Raw genomic sequence first — 11,507 nt, forward strand, 5'->3', positions numbered from 1 at the left:
GGCAAAAGAGTGAGACTCTGTCTCAAAAAATAAAAAAAAAAATTCTTCTGGAGAGTTATCATTACATTTACTAACACATAATTTATTTTCAAAATATTGCAAGTTTTTAGCTGGGCATGGTGGCATGAGCCTGTCTCTTTTGAACCCCTTTTTAAGTAATGTGCCAGAAAGTTCTATCATCAAAAATTATTTTTAATGAGCTATCAGCCAATAACTCAGGTCCTCCTATTTTGTTGAAAGCAATAAAAACTATCTGACTTTAAAAAAATGCACTCTTCAGGAAGCATCTATGCCTTGCTTCCGGCCAGGGCTCTGCTTCCCAACACCCCACACCCCACAAAAAAGCATTCCCTAGTTATTAGTGTCAATTACCTTCTCAGAACTGACATGATAGTTCAAATCTTCCCTTTGTTTGGTGCCACAGAGGTTTGCACACCCTGTAGTGATGCATCTTTGTAAGACTTGGAGTGGAAATTTGACAAAAAGAAAAGTGAAAAAAGGATCACTGAGGAAGGGCTCCCTTGTCTTCAGGGGCCTTCTTGGATGGTTTTAGGACATTAAGATACAAACATCCACTGGAAAGTCTTCGTGAACCACCCCCCAGAGGGATGCAAATTCCAACTGGGGGACCACTGGTCTAAGTGACATTCTGGTGACAGGCACAGACTTACCTGAGAACATGTATCCAAAGCGAGAGACTGAGTTTCGTATTTCTTCACCTTACAGCCACTCCTGGAAAGAGAAAAACACAAACAAGCCAGCTTGGAATCACATCGACCACTCTGAAACTATGAGATGGAGCAGAGAGCAGTGTGTGCAGATAGAAGCCAAAGCATACAGCACCACACAAATCACACATCTACACGTCAGGGAGGCAGAGACACCTTTTATGCCTCTGAATCATCTCTCAAGAGATGGGTAAGCAAAGAACTACAGCTGGGCTCGTTCTCTGAAAAGACCACCTTGCTTGCTTCTGTGGGTTGTCACACACCAGTATGCTGACGTCCACGGTTTTTAATTACACATCATCAAAAGCCGTTCAGACAGCATAACCTTAGCAGCTAGAGACATACGGTTCCTCGGATCCTCGCTCAATTGGTTTTGATGTTCATTAGAAAAATCATCACGCTGGACCGACCATTCTTTAAAAATTCTTTATTGCACTAAAAGCCACAAAAGTCGCACCACACAGCTCCAGTCTAGACCTGTGTGCTAACAGAGAAGAACTGTGGTCAACAGAAAGTGTAAAAATACAAGTATCTGAGTAAATCATTACCATTCCTATTAGATAGTAGACGGAAGGTGAACACCACGTACTATGCAAAACCTAAAACTGGGGAAAGCTTGGACCACCCGTTAGCTTTAGACTAGCACATAATTTGTGGTCACAGGACTAATTCAGATTCTGTTCTGTCTTAATAAACTTGAAATTTCCAGTAAAAATGCCTCTCTGACCAAAAAAAGGGAAAAAATTATCTGCAAAATTTTTTCTTTTGTGAAAAAAAAAACTGAAAGGCAAGCACATGAGTCACCAGAATGTGCATATGATCACTAGTTCGTGGTCCTCTTTCCCTAATGCTCTTACGTAATGCCATCCTCTGCCACCAAGCTCGAGTTGACTCAGTAACATTTACCACCTGTTCCAAGTCACCAGCTTTATCTTATCAAAAAAGTCAATGATTTCCAGTATTTAATAGCAGAGCAGTCCCTCAAACCACTGCTGTGTGATGATGTTGGGGCCAAGCCAGCTCTTGGTACTGTCAAAGCGCCACATGACACCCGCCAAGCCAGGGAGCGCAAGCTCTCGCACCTAAGGTGGGAAGGCCGAGCCCCGCTCCTTCAGGTGCAGGCAACTGCAAGGCTAAGCTGACTCATGAAGTGGCGGATGAGATGCAAAAAATCATCAGAAACTCAAACTCAGAAATAGAAGCCAACATGCTATGGAGAGATGGCTGGGGGAGGCTGGGAGAGGAAACTGCCAGCAGTCCCAGGGACAAACAGAAACAGCAGGAGTACTTACAACAGAAAACAGAGAAATTTCACTTGTTCAGTAGTCCTGATGCACCAACAAAATTAGAGCCAGGAAAGAGACAGACAGATGGAGAAAAAAATCATGTAAAGACTGGATTATTTATCTCTAGTCTGGTAGATGCAAAAGCTGCACAGTTCTCTCTATGAGGTGAGATACAAACTAAAAATGTCATATTCATGAATGTTATCTCTGGTGAGTGAATGATTAACAGGCCCTGAACTATAATGGAGCGAGAGAGTGGTAGAAACACTCAGAAATGCCACCAATTCACATTTGTAGATGGAAAGTATACTTCCAAATATTTGTGACTGAATAAAAACAGTATTTCACTGCTGAGCATGCTCACTCTAAAATGTCTAGTCATCCATATGAAAGCAATGCATGAATAAAAACATAGTTGAAAACATATCTGGATCTCTCTGTAATAGGTATGTATCACTAAGAAGCCTAAAACGATTTCACAGAATTTATCTTATTTGGTATGCAAAATCTCAACCGTATTACAGTGTCTCCATTTTACAGAAGAAGAACCTGAGAAGCCAATCATACGCATCTTTTTTGAATGTCATGCAAAACTCCTAACTCTCCACTGGATTCCACCACCACGTACGTGTGTCTTCAGTCTTTCCTATGAATGAAGGGATTTGCTAATCAAAACCCCAGCATTACACAAGAAGTCTAGAACTCCTTTCTTATGGAAAGAACAAGATGACAAGAATTTTCATTGTGTGCCTAAAAAAAAAAACCCTATGAAGTATATTAGATCAAGAAGTTCACTGGAGAAAAACAGAATAGGAGGCAAATGCTGCTGAACATAACGTACAGAATAAACTTCCCTCTCTTTGGCCCAGATTGAATCTTACTAACGTGAATGCACTGCCGCATGCAGAGGAAACGAAGGCGCCCAAACGATTCACCCATTTTGGTAGGCAGAAGCACCCCATATCTACAAGGGGAAGGACCAAGGCAGTGATGTGCCCAGTACGTACCCCAAGTGCTCTCTAGACATCATACGTAACTAACTTTAAAGGCCACAAAATAAGACCCCAATCAATAATATTTTTCAACAAACGTTTAACTGTTCATATATAATCAAAGAACAGATCAAGAGCTACTAATGACACTTCATTCCCTTTAGAAATTTTGGGGAAATGTTCTAGGGCTGCCAAAGAACTGATTAGCATACTGTTCAACTTTCTTGGTCCTGAAATCCATATTTCTGCTCTTTAAAACTCTGGGTATTTTCCTTTCGACTGTACTTCACCTACCATCTGGAGTTTTTCCTCTAAGCCACAGTAATGCTGAAAAGTATTGCCCTGACTGATCTATACTGACACCTACGAATATGGTATGTTTCATACTCCCTTTTCCTATTTCGTCCTTCATGTCCTTGGTCTTTCTTCATATCTAATTTTTAGTAAAATGCCACAGGGTCGCAAAGGTATATACCGTCATGTGCCACATAATGACGTTTCAATGACAGTCCACATATACGTTGGGGGCCCAATAAGATTATAATGGAGCCAAAAAATTCCTATCACCTAGTGATATCTTGATGACCCTGACTCTGTGTGGGCCCTAGGTTTTAACAAAAAAGTTTAAAAAGTAAAAAATTTTTAAAATACAAAAAAGCTTATGGAATAAGGATATAAAGAAAATATTTTTACACAATGTGTTTCTGTTTTCAGCTAAATGTTATCACAAAAGTCAAAAAGGTTTTTAAAAAAGTTACAATAATAGCCAGGCACAGTGGCTCACACTCATAATCCCAGCACTTTGGGAGGCCAAGGTGGGAAGTTCACCTGAGGCCAGGAGTTCGAGACCAGCCTGGGCAACATAGCCAGACCCTGTCTCCAAAAAAAAAAAAAAAGTTACAGTATGCTAAAGTTAATTCATTACTGAAGAAAGACAAATTTAAAAAAAATAAATAAATTTAGTGTAGCCTAAGCGTCCAGAGTTTATAATAAAGTCTACAGCAGTGCACAGTGACATCCGAGGCCTTCACATTCACCACCACTCACTGGCTCACCCAGAGCAACTTCCAGTCCTGCAAGCTCCATTCCTGGTAAGTGCCCTATACAGGTGTACCATTTTTTATTTTTCTTATCACATTTTACTGTACCTTTTCTACGTTTAAATGTGTTTAGATATACAAATGCCACTGGGGTACAACTGCCTACAGAATTCAGTACGGTAACATGCTGTACAGGTGTGTAGCCTGGGAGCAGCAGGCCGCACTGTCCAGGTTTGTGTGAGTGTGTCCTGTGATGTTCGCACAACCACAAAATCACCTCACGACGCGTTGCTCAGAACTACGCCCCGTTGCTAGACGACGAATGACCATGTTGCAACCTACTCAACTTAAATTTTGTGATAAAGTCATCTTGTAACAAAGTTAAACTGAAACTTAACATGGAATGTGGCCCGAGGTGATCATCTGAGAACCCCAAGGACCTTGGAAAAGTCCATCCAGGTTTCCCAGGAGAAATGGGGGAGGGAGAGCAGACGGTACTCCACAGAAGACTAACCAAATAATTTAGTCAGATTTAACTGACTGCTTACATTATTCTTGATCCTTATTAGAAATTCACCTGCCTGCTGATCAGCCCAAAACTACATACAGAGACAAGAATTCTCACTAACTTTTAGTTGGAGGTTTATTTCCAACAAAAACCACAGCTTTCTGTTTAAGTAAAAAGACTTCTCTCCAAGACCTTTTTGGAACAGTTTCCACACATTGACACCAGACAGGTAACTTTTAGTCCTGGAAATTTTGTTTTATCCATAGAGAATCTGAAGACGGTGGTTAGCACTGACACTTGAATTCTGTATATGAAGTGATTCCCGAAAGCCCAACTAGGATTTCTGGAAACTATCAAATGTCTACTTGCCTATCTCATGCTACTCTTAAAAAACAAAAACAAAACCAAAAAAAAAAAAAAAAAAAATCCAAGCTAAACGGAATAAGCCAAGGATTCAGAAATAAGGCAGAAATCTCAAAAGGAAATCTCTGCTGTTTCTGATTCCACACAAGAGTTAAGCAAAATAGCGAAGACCGCGGTACAAAGTCATGAGCGTTGCATCTGCCCCGCTGCACTTCAAAGATGAGGTCAGTTCACCAAAACCAAAGTAGCAGCTGCCAAACTCAGAGACCCCCAGAGCACAATACCCAGCACCCATCATCACTCACGTTATTAAACGCGACTTTGCCTTCTTGGGTGAGTCTAAGATTTCATTAACATGATTACCAGTGGTAGAACAAAAGTCACTGCTTGTTAGAGTCGTCGTTGGCTTAAAGGGATCCATGGATTCGTCGAAGTTATCTGGGTCAAAGTGGTAGGAGCCCTTAGAGGAGAGGGGAGGGGAGTTCTGCAGGACGGAGCGGCTCCCGAAGGGATTAAAGCTGGGGTCGTCCCACTGACTGGGATCTACTTTAGAAGACGCCTGAGAGCTAGGCGCATCTCTTAGTGGGCCTGCAGGCTGCTCTACACCTGCTGGCTTACTGACGCCATCTTTTTGTATCTTGGGAGTCAGTTTGTTACCAAGTTTCCTGCCAAGTTTCCTTGGAAGGGCTTTCCTGGCCTCTGCGTTTTCCACATCTTCTGTGAAATCAAACTCAAGCTTGAGAGGTGAGCTCCTTGCCTCCTCCGGCAGCTGGACCCCCAAATCACTGGTGTCACTACTGAGGGAGCCTGAGATTTCTCCTAGCAAAGAAGGATCTGCGTTCCCATCCAGTTCTCCAGGATACTGGCAGGATGCCTTGGAGAGAGCCGTGCCCTCCAAAGCAGTTTCAGGGTCTGAGAACTCTCCTCCAGTTGTTTTCTTCCTCAGAGAGACGGGTTTGGGCTTTCTTAGTCTGCTTCTGCAAGGCATGGGTTCTGGACAGGAGCTTCCGGCCTTGAGATCAGCTTCTGCGGGTGCGAGTGTAACCCCCATGCTGCCTTCTGTCATTGCCCAATCCTGGATGGTGCCAGCTGTGCTGGGGGACAAGGCCGAGACTGCAGTCACACAGCCATGAGCCGCTTTTGTTCCCAGAGCTGCCGGGATGTCTGTGGAATTCTTGGTTTCTATTGAAAATGGCCTCACGACCGAAATTTTGCTAATATCGTGTTCAGGTTCTTCTTTGAAATCCTTGACTAAGTGAGAACCAACAGCCTGCTGAGATACCTCATTTTCTGAAGGTCTAGAACAATTCTCTGATGAGTATTTTCCAACCACTTCAGCTACCAGCCGTTCATCAGCTTCTTGTGATTCTAAAACAAAACACAAAAGCCTTCTATTAAAGAATTATCTTTCTGGCATTCGTAAATATTCTCTACCACCTGAATTCACATAAACAAAGAGCAAATTCTTCCCTTTTTGCTTTTACTAAGCACCTCTAAAATTCAGCAAGGATGGCGGCAGAGGCTGGAAGAGAACAGCTGGCATATACTCGAAAATGAATTTTCCTATCCCAAATTGTACATGTGCATTATTGAAGGGATATGAATAACAAGTATGCCAGCAGAGCCATTTAGAAAAAGGCTAAATAGATCAAGAGTGTACTGCAGTGTATATAACATAGGTCAAAGCTGGTCTGGAGGAATCTTTAGACACCGACAGCTGAGCTGTGCGGATGCACATTCGGCGCCGAAACAGTTCCCAGGAATAGCCCGACAGCTTTGGGGTCAGAATTTTATGCAGTGAGCAGATTTGAGTCTTTGGATGTTAAAAACACAACTTGAAGAAGGGGTTATGGGAACCCACAAATTTATAGCCAGTTGGTCAGAAGTACTAGGACTTGTGACTGGCTTCTGAAGTGGGGCAGTCTTGTGGGACTGAGCCCTTACTTGTGGGGTCTGTCCTAAATACAGTGTCAGAACTGAACTGAACTGCTAGACACTCAGTTGGTGCTGGAGAATCTGAGAACACACAAAACAGGAAATCTGCCTTGAAACAATCACTACTTGATAAACAGAGTCACTAAAATATCTGAGATTTTTTTAAAAATGATACTTTTAAATATTTCCGTGTTACATTTTCTACCAAAAAGATTTAAACTTATGAGAAACCATTTTATGTACTTTTTCACCTCTACAAAATTATTAAATTAAATGAACCATTAGATATTGTTAGTAACAATTCTGAAACACAAACTCCCTCTGCTCCTCTTTCAGACATCTGGAACGTTTTAATTAAAGCATACACTCAGGTACTAAGCTGAACTGTTTAAAAACTTATCATTTGTACTACTGACTTACATAAATCAAGGTTCTTTCAATAACATGTAATCGAAACACTATTGAAAAATACTTGATTTTTTTTTTTTTTGAGACAGAGTCTCACTGTGTTGCCCAGGCTACAGTGCCGTGGCGTCATCCTCGCTCACAGCAACCCCAAACTCCTGGGCTCAAGCGATCCTCCTGCCTCAGCCTCCCGAGTAGCTGGGACTACAGGCATGCGCCACCATGCCCGGCTAATTTTTTCTATATATTTTTAGTTGTCCAATTAATTTCTTTCTATTTTTAGTAGAGACGGGGTCTCGCTCTTGCTCAGGCTGGTCTGGAACTCCTGAGCTCAAACAATCCGCCCACCTCGGCCTCCCAGAGAGCTAGGATTACAGGCGTGAGCCACCGCGCCCAGCTGAAAAATACTTGATTTTAAGTAGACTCTGATTTAGTTATTTTGTATGTTTTAATCACATGAATCCCATTGTTTTTAAAACTAGTGTTTTGAATTTTTACAACTGTATTACCTTAATCTGCTATATATTAGAGTCCACATAATATTTTCTTTGAAGAAAGGTTCCACGGCCTAAAGATTTTGAAAACTATAGTTAAAGGGGAAAGTACATCTCTAAAAATGGTGATATGGAAATAACTGGAAATGAATTGGCCTTCTAGGAACTTACTCAGGTGACTTCTTGAAGAGAACTTCAGCATCTCTCAGATACACTACAGATGATCCCACTGCAGGCAACAGATCTTGAAAAACTTAGGAAAGAGGTTGTATTTTAAAGACCTTAACCTGGTGCCCAGCAAGAGCAGGTGGGTTACACAGTGAGAGAACCAGCTTTTCCACATTCTGACAAGAAATGGCCCCGAGCCACCACTTCTACACCTAGCAAACTATTTTATACTAACAGATTAAGTGATGTACGACATAACATCGTAGACACTCAATAAAGGGTATTTGTTCCCCAACCTCTCAGTTCCCCATCCAAATTTTTCTTTGAATCATTTTACTATAAATCAAACTGATGTGCTGGAAGAATTCATTACCCAAATAAATCATGATGGATTTGGTAAAATAAATATTCCACTTCTAAAATAGTGGTAATAAATGTGTAGGATTTACTTAAAGTGATATTTACCCCCAAATTAATTAGCATATAGTATTAATAAATGTTATGACAGGAACTACCTCCTTTCATTTGCTGTGAATATGCTTTCCAACTAATTTTTTTAATTTGGTTCTTTAGTTTTGGGGTCTACAGAGGGGTGCTTCTGGGCTGGCCATGGTACCTTTTCCACTTATGTTTGAAACGGTCTGATTGTTTGAATTCTATTCTCTGGAACAGGGGATACAGTCGTGTTGCTCAACGACAGGGACACATTCTGAGAAACGTGTCGTTAGGTGACTCTGTTGCTGTGGGAACATCGCAGAGTGCACTTACACAAACCTCGACGGTGCAGCCTTCCACACTCCTCGGCTGCCTGGTACAGCCTATTGCTGCTGGGCTACAAACCTGGACAGCAGGTGACTGTACCGAACACGGTAGGCAACTGCAACACAGTGGTATTTGTGTGTCTAAACACATCTAAACACAGAAAAGGTACAGTAAAGATACAGTATTATGATCTTACAGGATCCTTTCACCGAGCTGAGAGCCTGAAACTCTGGAGAGGGAGTGTGTACCTCCCAGGGACAGGGCAGAGCCCAAGAGCTGGGGAGGAGGGAGGAATACACATCTCAGCCTAAAACAAAAGCTCTAGCCCCAGCCCTGCCCAGCCACTGTCCCTGGACACCGACAGCTTCTGCAGATTAAGGAGGGTCAGTGGCTGTGTCATCCCCTCACCCCATGAGGGGTAGCATCAGATATGGAAACAGAGCAAAGGGCTTTGCGTGAAATAGCTTCGGCCCCGCACGGTCCTCTTACTGGTGTTTGTGTCTGGGAATCGAGATGGAAGCAGTGTTCGGGTGAGTGTTACAGGACCCTTATCTGCTACACCAGAAAGCCGGCAGCCCTGCCCTCGTGGAATGGGGAAGGAAGACAAACACCCCTCATCTGGCTACAGTCCCCGGGCTGAGCAGACGGCTGAGAGATCTGCTGGAAAGACCCTCTGCTCGGTCATTTCTTGGCCAGCTCAGGGCAGGTACCAGGTAAATAAACTTGCCCGGTCCTACATCTACGCACTGCAGACCCCACCTTGGTCTCTTCAGTCACCAACAGAAAGTCCTAACGGGGCGGAGGAAGGTATTGCTCATTTATCTATCAAACCAGTTTGGGGAGCTGTGAAAATACAAAACAAGAAAAAAAACCAAACTAACCACATACCTCAAAAAGACACCTGGGTAGGATTCTATTTGGCATTTGCGCTACCAATCAGCAAGTACCACCTGAACCCACATACCTAGGGCTGCCCTCAAACAGAAGCTGGCATTCCAGTATCGCACAGGGAACTTTCAGTAAGAAGTAAAATGCCCAGATTCTCTGCAGGCACCAGTTCCCAATCTTCCACCAATTTAAGAGGTCTAGCCACAGCTGTCGGTCCTTGCTTTCCGCACTGTTATGTAACTAACCTACCTTTATGTGCCTTTCCATTTTCACAAAAATTCTGTATTCCCCAAAAATCTCCTTACAGGGCACAGAAAACCTCTCTCCCTAGAATGATGAGTTTGATTCTGACAAGCCCAGCATTGCCTGGCGGCTTGGTGAACACAGACCCTTAGAGATTAGATTAGTAGATAAATTCAAAGCAAACACAGAGGAAATCCAAAAATAGACCAACATTTCCATTTCTGCCACATTTGTTGCTGTTAATGAAACTCTTCCTTTCAATAACCAGCCTTCCCTAACTCTAGAAGGTTGTATGAGTCACCCACTCGTGCTCTTAAAACAGCAGATGCCTTTTATGCTTATGCGGGATAAAGACTATTCTCATGTAAAACGAGTTCTTCCCTCCCTCTCTGCAATATTTTTAAAAGAAAAGGCATGGAATGCCAGAATTTTAAGTATTGAGGTAAAAACAACTTAACATTCTAGCTTGCACTCTAGTATGCTGAAAATATACCGGGTTAAAGTACAAGTTTATGAAAAACCTTGAAAGCCTTAGAAGAGGGGAGACGTCATTATCACAAAGTATTTTTGAAACTTGAGAGAAACTTCGACTAACATATACTGGAAGCTGCTTTTGCATGTAGAATCTCATTTAAGAGGAGATAAAACAGCAACTACTTGGAAAATGATGTACACAGATGTATATTAACACTTCAGATTGGGCATCATTCTCAAATATGCTTGGTTTCTCCTTCACAGATCTTAACTTTGTGGGGAAATACCGCCTGTGAGCTCCTCTGAGATCTGTCCGTCACGTCCTCTCCTTTAGTTACAGATGACCCTTTTGATGGGTTTCTAAATACCTGATATGACAATGGAGAAAGCTGTCAAAATGCGGACAAGCCTCCTGTATCTCACAGACACACATACTGGTCTTTCTGAACTCGAAACACACAACAGTATCTCACATCCCAGTGACTTCAGGGAGGGGCCTCGCCACCAGAAGGATCAGAACGTGGAACTGTCAGCCCTCCCCACACCGTTCCTGGAGAGGGGAAGGGGGCTGGAGATGGGGTAAAAAAACTCTAGAGCGAGCAGATGCAGAGGACTTCTGGGTTGGTGGACACTTAGAGGAGCTGGGAGGGTGGCATCCGGTGAGGGCGCGGAAGCGCCACCCCCCCCCCCCAGACCCTGTCCTGTGCATCTCTTCCATGTGGCTGTTCTTGAGCTGTATCCTTTATGGTAAACCAGTAAACACATGTAAAGGATTTTCCTAAGTTCTGGGAGTCATTCTAGTGAATTATCAAACCTGGGGTCGGAGGGTGTACTGGTATTGGAATCCCCCAATTTGTAGCCAAGTTGGACAGAAGTGCAGGTGACCTGCGGGCCTGGGACTCTGACTGCCATCTGAAGTGAAAGCAGTCTTGTAAGACAGCCCGGAAACCTGTGCAGTCTGATGCTGACTCTACGTAGCTAGGAGCAGAAACCAATTTGATTGATTTGTTGAACACCCAGATGGTATCAGAGAATCAGAGAACTGACATAGAAAAGACACTACACATCCTAGAAGCTGCAAGTTAGGCCCAAATAAGTAGAGAAACACAGTCTATCTAAGAGCAGGAATAAAGGCCTAGAAAGCTTTTATGAAGCATAAAAATATCTTTTGACCCCAAACCTAATCCCCTTCTACCAATTTCTCCTTTGTCTCCATTTCAC

The 11,507-nt window shown here is 42.8% G+C and overlaps 1 protein-coding gene across 5 annotated transcripts in view; it reads right to left on the bottom strand.

Annotated features, from left to right (window-relative positions):
- Positions 1–11,507, bottom strand: part of TACC1 (transforming, acidic coiled-coil containing protein 1) — an 83,342-nt gene that overhangs the window by 25,574 nt on the left and 46,261 nt on the right. For 3 of the 5 annotated variants that reach the window (XM_012651114.1, XM_012651113.1, XM_012651112.1), the window contains exons 1-2: positions 5,223–6,284; positions 672–732 (exon numbers count right to left, since the gene is read on the bottom strand). In XM_012651114.1, the coding sequence (XP_012506568.1) occupies positions 672–732; positions 5,223–5,983 (822 nt within the window). In that variant the 5' untranslated portion in view covers positions 5,984–6,284. Of the gene's footprint in view, positions 1–671; positions 733–2,020; positions 2,057–5,222; positions 6,285–11,507 lie in introns of those variants that run through there. The other 2 variants (XM_012651115.1, XM_012651116.1) reach the window with 2 other exon arrangements.

This window comes from Propithecus coquereli, unplaced genomic scaffold (genome assembly GCF_000956105.1).
Source record: "Propithecus coquereli isolate 6110/MARCELLA unplaced genomic scaffold, Pcoq_1.0 Scaffold349, whole genome shotgun sequence".
Classification (NCBI taxonomy): Eukaryota; Metazoa; Chordata; class Mammalia; order Primates; family Indriidae; genus Propithecus; species Propithecus coquereli.